This window comes from Gadus macrocephalus, chromosome 16, assembly GCF_031168955.1.
Source record: "Gadus macrocephalus chromosome 16, ASM3116895v1".
NCBI classification, from domain to species: domain Eukaryota; kingdom Metazoa; phylum Chordata; class Actinopteri; order Gadiformes; family Gadidae; genus Gadus; species Gadus macrocephalus.
The window spans coordinates 22031217-22041216 of NC_082397.1; the positions used below are offsets into that span (position 1 = coordinate 22031217).

General features: G+C 44.6%; 1 protein-coding gene across 1 annotated transcript; it reads right to left on the bottom strand.

Annotated features, from left to right (window-relative positions):
* Positions 1–4199: 4199 nt before the first annotated feature.
* LOC132474389 (homeobox protein otx5-A-like) lies at positions 4200–9114 on the bottom strand. Its single transcript, XM_060075047.1, has 3 exons — positions 8288–9114; positions 7076–7227; positions 4200–6663 (listed from the first exon to the last, which is right to left on the bottom strand). The coding sequence occupies exons 1-3, from the start codon at positions 8382–8384 to the stop codon at positions 6022–6024; spliced, it is 891 nt and encodes a 296-aa protein (XP_059931030.1). The 5' UTR covers positions 8385–9114; the 3' UTR covers positions 4200–6021.
* Positions 9115–10000: the final 886 nt, after the last annotated feature.

The window sequence follows — 10000 nt, forward strand, 5'->3', positions numbered from 1 at the left end:
CAGGGAGAAGCAGAAGCACTGCAGATGTGGCTAGATCTTCAACGACACCGAATAGAGGAACTGGCGAGGCCAGAAGACACCAGCCGCGCACCTGATTTAAGCCAATCAATGTTCAATGTATTTGTAAATGATCTAACCATGTAATGGTACTGGCCTACAAGGCGGTCAATGGAACTGCCCCCGCCTACCTCCAAGCGTTAGTCAGACCACACACCCCAGCTCGAGCACTCCGCTCAACTACCTCAGCTGGACGATGGTACCACCATCGCTAAGAGCCAGCAAAGGTTGATAATCAGAGTCACAACTCTTCTCTGTTTAGGCACTGCAAGGGTGGAACGATCTCCCTGCCGAGGCCAGGGCCGCAGAGTCGCTCACCAGCTTCAAGGCGACGCAAAAGACTCAAGACTCACCTGTTCAGACTTCACCTCGAATCTGCATCGCCTCCCACCTTACACCCCACCGGTTTTACGCACTTATTGTATGTTGTACGTCCTTGCACTTTAAAATAGTACTTAGCATTGTGTAGCATCTTATCCTAGCTAGCTTTGTTGTACACGGGGAATGGGTTAACAGAGCGATTGCTAATGCTTGGCACTTGGTTCTATGAACATCCTTACTTTACCGATATATTGTTGTTTCTCTTCTGACAAATGTACATATTGTCACTTTGCGTCTGCTAAATGCCCCAATGGTAATGTAATCATCCAAGTACCTTTAGATGATAATGGTTGAGTTTTAACACAAGGAATGGCTGAATGAGACGACGGTTTTGTGTTTTCCGAAGGCGGGAGCTGGCTGCTGCCATGCTGTATGATGGACCTTTGACCCATGTTGAGTATTTCCTTTTTTTTATTTCAATTTGAAACGGGTCAAACTTTAATTAACGATGCTTGTTGTCCCATGATGCATTGCGCCAGCGCCGAGCATCTGTCGCCGGGAACATTGGAAACAGTTTGAGAGAGAGTGAGAGGAGAGAAGAGAGAGGGGAGAGAGAGAGGGAAAGAGAGAGAGAGAGAGAGAGAGAGAGAGAGAGAGAGAGAGAGAGAGAGAGAGAGAGAGAGAGGGGGGGGGGGAGAGAAAGAGAGAGAGAGAGAGAGAGAGAGAGAGAGAGAGAGAGAGGGGGGGGGGGGAGAGAGCGCAATCCTATGTAAATCCTATGGAGGGAGAGAGGTCGAGATGGAAAGGGGACCAGTGATGAGAGAGATGGAAAAAAGGAAGAGAACATGGGAAGAGTGAGAGTATGGAGAGGAAGACGGGAGGAGGAAGACGCAGAGGAGGAAGAGGAGCCAGAGACAGTAATCCTGTCTAATTCACTTAGTGTTGCGCTGATAGAGCTGGACACTAAGAGGATTGGAACATTCTCCAAATTAGATCAGCAAGAATAACAAACTGCAAGGAGAGGAGGTATGAATAGATACATGATGCGGTATGTCAGGAAGGAGGGCATGAAGAAATGCATGATGGGGTTCGTCAGGGAACGGGGCATGAAGAAATGCATGATGGTATATGTCAGGGAACGGGGCATGAAGAAATGCATGATGGGATATGTCAGGGAACGGGGCATGAAGAAATGCATGATGGGATATGTCAGGGAACGGGGCATGAAGAAATGCATGATGGGATACGTCAGGGAACGGGGCATGAAGAAATGCATGATGGGATATGTCAGGGAACGGGGCATGAAGAAATGCATGATGGGATATGTCAGGGAACGGGGCATGAAGAAAAGCATGATGGGATTTCAGGATTTTGCAGGGAGAAGGTCCTGATGGGATACCATGGCGATGAAGATGATGGCAAAAGAAACTCAGAGCAGGAAAGATTGAACATTGAACACATGACAGTATATACCAAACCCTCCTGTAATCCAGACACCCATTTGGGTCCAAGTCATCATTATCTGACTTTCACTATTAGTGATATTAGCGAGGTGTTAAATTGTAATCTGCAGTAATGACCTTAGCCGAAGTGTATAACATTGTAGACAGTGGCTGCCTGATCCATTCATACTTTAATACTGATCCAGTTACCACCAGCTAGCCACAGATCACACACACACACACACACACACACACACACACACACACACACACACACACACACACACGCACACACACACACACACACACACACACACACACACACACACACACACACTCGCACACACACAAACACACACACAGACACATACACACACACGCACACACACACACACACACACACACACAAATACAGATTTCCAATAAATTCTTAAATATGAACTAAATAAAAATATGAATTGCACAGTACAACAGATGCAAAAGGGAATTTCTTTTAATTAAGTCCATCCCTATTACAGTCAGAAAACAAATTCTTGCGGCGAGTGATTTTGTAATTGCCATACAAGGGACCACCCGAGAGGTGGAGATAGGGACTGAAGTTGGCGGTGCAGGAGAGAGGGATTGGAAGAAGAGGAAGCTAGAGAAGGCGGAAGAAGGGGTTTGTGTTGGGGGTGGGGGGGTGGAGGGGGTCTGGATGATTACAATGTGCATGGGGAGCTCCGGGACCGCCCGCATGTTTTGTAGGGAGGGATTAGATGGGAGAAGAAATGAATCATATTTAAGTCCTGAGTGTGTCTGTTTCTCTCTCTGCCCTCTCTGCTCCCCAGGCCATATGCTGCCCCCAGGGATTATCTGTCTATCTATCTACAGTATATTCTATCTGTGGATCTGTTCTATCTACCTATCTCTCTATGACTATATATAATAGTCTATCTATCAATCAATCAATCAATCAATAAATCTATCTATCTATCTATCTATCTATCTATCTATCTATCTATCTATCTATCTATCTATCTATCTATCTGTCTGTCTGTCTGTCTGTCTGTCTGTCTGTCTGTCTGTCTGTCTGTCTGTCTGTCTGTCTGTCTGTCTGTCTGTCTGTCTATCTATCTATCTATCTATCTATCCATCTATCTATCTATCTATCACGCACACACACACACACACACACATACACACGCACACACACACACACACACACAAACACACACACACACACAAATCTACGGACGGACAGACATCCGTCCGTCAGTCAGTCAGTCAGTCTGTCTGTCTGTCTGGTATATCTATATATTTATATAGCTATCTATCTATCTATCTAAATTATATACAGTATATATATATATAAAATATATATCTATATATATAAAGCATACATCTATCTATCCATCAGTTTGTCTATCTGTGTGTCTGTATGTCTTACGTAAAGGGATTTCCATCCACATGTGGTTGTGGCAAAACGTCCCAAGAAATCCTTACAGGGGCGATATGACACCCAAATCTGTAATATGGTTACACAAATTGTTAATGATGTTTCCACTAAGGATTCACGCAATTACGGCATGTAATGTGTGTTTAAATGCCTTTCAGAATAATTCCATTCATAAATAAAAGCGACGTAATCCATTTGGATCAACAAGGCTTACTCAGTTGATCAGACTAAAACGTTTGTGTGAAAACATGTGAATGAGATGAGATTGGTGTGAGCAAGTGAGGGGATGGTTGTTTGAGGATTTTGCTTATGCAATTCATACTTTTCCCCTTTACCTCATCCTTTACACATCTTACGGATTTTTATACCCATCGGATGTAATCAAATCTATATGTATTGCTCATCACATCGCAATGTACTTCATTTTTTACCTAATTGTGCTTCTCTTTTCGGGTGGTGCCAAACTGAAGTTGTAGGCTGAGCGCTGAGTCACTGCGGGCCTAAAACCAGCTCTCTGTTGTGACCCCAGACAGTTGAACTCTGCCCTATTTGTAGAGCAGGGTTATGCTGTCCTGAACCTTTTAAAGGCTCAAGCAAACGCTACAACACAACAACTATTTAACGCAATTCACAGATCTAAAAACCCGGTGGAGCCCAGCTCCAGGAACTAAGTGTGTTTTAATGGGTTCTTATATCTTTCCCTCCCTCACTGTCCTCTCATTCCTAGCTTATACACTCCAAACCTCCCGTATGCAACATTAGGCTTCAACTAGGTCTAGATGGTCATTATTGTCTTTGTGTTCCCATCGTGTACTCCCTAAACACTTGATTCAGGCGCCCACGTTCAATAACCACTGATCCTCATGCAGTCATCTCAATTGTAAAACTCCATCTGACCAAGTCCTAAACAATTACAACCGCAATCAAACGCATCAAAGTCAATGAAAGGTAGCACCTTTTTCATGAAATCGTTTTAATGTTCCAGAAAAACGGCAGCTAGCTAGCATGTTAGTCGTGAGACCGGTTCAACACAAAAGACATAACAGATGAAATATACAAAAGAAGAAAAATTCATTCATGTCAGAAAAAGAGAAGCGAGAGAGGATTATAAAGAATGCAAAAAGGTAAAGTAGATAGAAGCAGACACAGCAATGTATCTTATTACTGCTACTTGCATTAAATAACCCCTGAGTTTGAAAAAAATAAGGTACGATGAAGTACTGAAAAATTTACGAAACTACAAAAATAAACTGGAAAATATTAACTTAAAAAGTTGGCAGTTGTCTAGTAGAGAGATTGTTTGGTGGAGGGCCCATGTAACAATATATTGTAGATGGCATTTTTCAAGTAAAGTTTTAATATTTACAGGAGAACAACACAAAAATGTATTAGCAATAATAACAAATGTCGGCCGAAGACATAGAATTAATACTGATAATAATTCTGATAATATTAACTTGAAAACAATTTACCACAATTTCAACCTTAAGGAATTCACAATTACATTTTTTACGAAACATCATCATGTTTTAGTCTAATACGAAAATAAAGATCAAACACCAAACACATATACACTAGTCACCATCACATTTTCACAGGTCGGAGCTGAGAGAGACAAAGCCTCTTGGCAGGGGGCTGCAGGTGGAGTCACCGGCAGTGCCCTCCCTTCCTCTGCTGCAGTCCTCTCACCTGCCACACACTTGAACCTTCAAAATGGGTTGTTTTATTTTTGTTCAATGGGAGATTTCTAAAAAATGGTGCAGGGTCGATTTTTTTAAATTATTTTTTTATGACAATCTGTCAACATTCCCACCAGGTTAGCATTCACTGGAAGCATGACCATTTTCCCAAACAGCCACAAATAAGTATTGAGTGGGTTCAAACTAAAAGCTCGGGGGGGGGGGGGGGGGCAGGGGCATTTTACACACAACTATTCATAAAGGCAACAGGTTATTTTACTGCAGTGACTTGGTTAGTTACCAACACTATCGTCAGTCTCCCCTTCCGATTGGTCGGCCCGATCAGAAGGTCCAACTCAATACAAAGGACTATTGTTTCAGCACTCTAAGCTGTCTCACTGGTTAGATGTTGAGAATAACTGTCAGCCATAAGGACACCAACTTCTGCCTGCCTTTTGTGTTTGTCTAATGGGGGATAAGCAGCGTTGCCTTGCGAGCTGTTGGAGTCAGCTCAGGGATGGTCGTATAAAAGCAGCTTTTGAAAATAAATACATCATAGAAGTCAGGGTCATCATCTCGTATCCTGAACCAGTTTCCTGTTTTTTTAAGGAAAAAACATGGAAGCGCTCTTATTTCAGGGTCTTTTCTCAGACATTACACAGACACAGTATTGGCTGCTGCTACATGGAGGCCCTGTGTGTGTGGTGCTGTGGTATTGAGGGCGTAGCGGGCACTGTGTTAGATTGAATCCAAGGCAATTGCAATTGAAGTTGATTCCCGGTGAACTAGGTTTTATGATTTAGTACATTTCAATCACTTAAATTGTCTATCAATTGAATCAAGTTTAAGTCTCTGTTCAACATCGCTATCAACTTTCTTTGTTACAATCACAGAGCCAAAAAATACCAGATTGCAACTACAAACGGCTGTCATTCGTTGCTGTTGTTTTTTCTTGGTTTTTCATTAATCAATCTAAACGTCCACACATCATCTTGAGTATTGTTCACCTGGCATGATGTTCCCTTCCTCAGCTACACCTTTCCCGCCGCCACCCCATCCCCTCTAACCCCACCTCCTGCACATCAATCTACAAGACCTGGAACTTCCAGGAGTTCTGGTCTTTGTAGTCCAGACAGTCAGTGGCATTGAAATTGAGCTTCCAGGCAGTTTGGTCCTTGTAGTCCAGACAATCAACAGCGCCGAAGCCCAGCGAGGCGGCCGTGTAGCCCTGGGAGGACAGCGAGGCGGGGGACTGGCTGAGAGGCCCCCCCATGGAGGAGGCGGTGATGGGGCTCAGGGCGCCCCCGGTGCCCGACAGCTGGGGGTGCATGGGGGACAGGTAGGAGCTGCAGTCCAGGCCCGTGAAGTAGGACGAGGAGCCGGCGTAGCTCTGGCTGTAGGCCGGGGCCTGGCTGTAGGCCATGGGGTAGCCCCCCGAGCGCTGCATGCAGTTGCCCGAGGACACGGACAGGGGGTCCGGCAGCGGGGAGATGGAGGCCGGGCTCCAGATGGACACGGTGGCGCTGGCCGCGCTGGCGCTGGGCATGGTGATGGAGGTGCCCGGGGGAGGGGGCTGGGGGCTGTAGGGCCCGTTGCCCACGTTGACCGAGGCATCGTTGTTGAGGTCGCGCGACGGGGACGCCTTCTTCTTGGGAGGCCGCGGTTTGGACTGGCCGGTGCTCTGCTGCTGCTGCTGGCGGCACTTGGCCCTGCGGTTCTTGAACCAGACCTGGAGGGGGCAGGGGGGGCGGAGTTTAGTATGTTTCCACCATCAAATGCTGCTTCAACATTGTCATTGAGAACTGTATTTGGTTCGTATCCAAGTAATGTATCCACATAATATATTTATAAATGAATGTATGGCTATGTATTAAAGCTGCAGTCAGTAATGTATAACTCACATCAGTTTGTTTTGATCGATTGTGATTTGATAGATTCTCACGGTTCTGATGCCTCCGTTAGACTATTGATGATTGTTTGAGAGACTATTGCTGATTGTTTGAGAGACTGCATGAAAAGAGAGATAAGACTCAACCACGACTCAATCAAAACAAAGTGGGACTTTATAAAAATCGATGATTGCAGCTTTAAATCTAAACCAAAAAATCTCGACAGTGGAAGTTCCGTGACTTAATGGTTACCTGGACGCGGGACTCGGGCAAGTTGATTTTCAGGGCCACTTCCTCCCTCATGAAGATGTCCGGGTAGCGCGTCTTGGCAAACAGCGCCTCCAGGATGTCCAACTGAGCGCGGGTGAAGGTGGTGCGCTCCCTGCGCTGCTTGCGCGGTGTGTCTGCGGAAAGGAAATTAAATAAATCAGTTCTCCTGTTCTACTTAAAAATATAACGAAGGTCTTTTTCTTTTTTTAAAATAGATTGGTTTTGACTGGTATTTTTTTGGAAGCCAAGAGTCCTTCTGGATGAAGTACATTTTTATTATTTAGTGGTGCATGGAATGCAAGTAATAGGCAAAGTTTTGCATGTTAAAAATATGCAACTAATTTTTTCGTTATTTTCTGTGTTCGTAGACTATTCTGCGTCGAAGTAATATTATATTATAGTTTACCGCAAGTTGATATGTTGCTCGATCTCCTTGTTTTAGGCTACTATGTAGATACTTCTAAAGCGTAAAATATATCTTTCTTTCGTCTTTCGTTTTCGTTTTTCTGTCTGAAAATATTTAACATTTAAAAGTCTGAAATTTCACAATACAAGGCAGGTTTAATCTAAATATTTAAGAAACGGGGGGTCTTCGAAACCAACCAAACGAAATAATGATGTAAGAAATCTGTGAAGTTTTTTTAAATGATAAGTAAGAGTCAGAGTAAATATTAGAGTGGACAGATGTTGGTGAACCCAGCAGAGACGCGGTGCCCAGTATCCAAACACACCCTGGCATTGAGAGGAACTCAGACCGCATAAATAGGTTACATCTATAAAGTAACAGATTGCAGACGTTTTGGGGATTTGAAGTAAGTGTGTGAGCAGGCTGTGCTTTCATTCACACGTTGTATTGTTCTTTGATTCTATAATCCGCCACATTTATAGGTCAAGTGAACACATGTTTTGGTGGCAGAATAAATATACACACATCGAGTCAATTTCATTTAAACCATTCACATTCATAAAAATAACCCTCCACCAAAATATAAAACCCATTGAAATTTCGTTCCTGTCAAAGTTAGTAACTTTCATATCAAGGCCTTTTACGCACCAATTACGCGCACTGCATTTTCCACTTCCCTTTTACACAAGCATTAAATGAATGTGTCTACCCATTAAATACAAAACAAAATACAATTATCCAAGTACATTGCACAAATGAAAAAATTTATATATATATTCATGACTTACTGGGATATCCGACGGCGCTGTGAAGGAGATCCATGCCCTGGCCGGAGAGCGTTAACCCGTTCACGGCGTAATGTGGTTGCTTAATGTAGGACATCATTCCTCTGCCGGCTTTAAAACGCTCCCTCACTCACTAACTCTCTCTCCGTCTCTCTGACCGGGGGCCGGGTCTCCGAGCTAGTCTCTCTCTCTCTCTCTCTCTCTCTCTCTCTCTCTCTCTCTCTCTCTCTCTCTCTCTCTCTCTCTCTCTCTCTCTCTCTCTCTCTCTCTCTCTCTCTCTCTCTCTCTCTCTCTCTCTCTCTCTCTCTCTCTCTCTCTCTCTCTCTCTCTCTCTCTCGCTCTCTCTGTCTCTCTCTCCCTCTCTCTATTTATCGCACCCTCCCTCTTTTTTCCACTTCTCGTATTCGTCCGGCACCCTCGCCTTTAAAGCTCTAATATCGTTCTGCTGCTGTTGTTGCCCCTGTTGTTGCTGTTGTGGTTGTTATTCCCACTAGGCTCCGACCGTTAGGCTATAGGCCTATCCGATAGACTGTCCTGGGGTCAGTGGTAAACCAAGGAAACACACCTGTTGTCACTCTCAAAAGTTCACCAAACAATCTAATACAAACTCTAACGCGTTGTAGGCCTATAACTCAATATCAGAGCTGTTTTGTCCTATGAGTGGAGTTTGAAGGAACCGGCTGAAGTCGGTCAGAAGTCCCGGTCCGGTAGTTATTATTATCTGTGGTCCGGTGCCTGCAGGGACGGAGCGGGTCGAAGAGAGATGCCGGTAAGCCGCCTGCGGGGTAGAAGTGAGGCAAACAGGAGAAGGCTGGCTAATTAGAAACAACTTCTTACAGGGTAGATGATCAGACCCCTCCTTCTTTCCTCCCTCCCTCCTTCCCTTCTCCTTACCCCTCCTCCCCTCCCTCTGCGCTGAGCATGACGCACACAGGTAGTCCAGCATAGGAATATTAAACAAGGAGCACACTTTGTAAATATATTTACATGTTACTCCCGCGTAGCCTAACAAAGTGATTATTAGTCAAGTTTCATCTCGATAATAACGGGTTTCTTATGGCATCCTATAGGCACAGTAAACAGTAGTCTTATATAACGTTCATATCCATTTCATATGATTAGTAAATGAGGGAAACTCAAGTTATTATGGAGTGAAATAAAGATTTGTTTCTTTTTTAATGTTTACTCTGAAAAAGTCAATTGCTAATAATAGGTGTATTATTAACAACTACAAAAAGGCTCATGGGAGGCGTCGAACTGCTGGAAAAGGTGTCAGTTTTCGATTGACTCCGTCCTATTTGGAAGACCTGTCGTCCGTCCAAAGATTGTCGTTTTGCAGCCCGTTAGGTTCCCGACTGGGACATGACACATGGCCTCCCTGAAGCTCTGGGGGCCGTTGGCCGAGTTCGGAGAGATGGAGCGACATGGAGAGACCGAGAGAGACCGGGAGAGACCAAAAGAGACTGATAGAGACCAAGTAAGACCGGGAGAGATCGAGAGATACCGAAAGGGACCTAGAGGGACTGAGAGAGGCTGAGAGAGACCGATAGGGACCAAGAGACACGGAGAGAGACCGGGAGTGACCGAGATAGACCAAGAGAGACCGAGAGAGACCGAGAAAGACCGAGAGAAACAAGGAGAGACCAGGAGAGAAGGGGTACAGGCCGGATTAAGGGGCACACAAAGGCCGCGTTGTTCTGCCGTTAAATCCCCTTC

What these genes read in the sequence shown, in the direction of transcription:
- LOC132474389 (XM_060075047.1), bottom strand. Translation starts at nt 8,384, where the DNA reads ATGATGTCCTACATTAAGCAACCACATTACGCCGTGAACGGGTTAACG. An exon ending in CAGCGCCGTCGGATATCCCA is followed by an intron (nt 7,228 to 8,287) that starts GTAAGTCATGAA and finishes TCCTTTCCGCAG; the next exon opens with ACACACCGCGCAAGCAGCGC. An exon ending in TGCCCGAGTCCCGCGTCCAG is followed by an intron (nt 6,664 to 7,075) that starts GTAACCATTAAG and finishes TGCCCCCTCCAG; the next exon opens with GTCTGGTTCAAGAACCGCAG.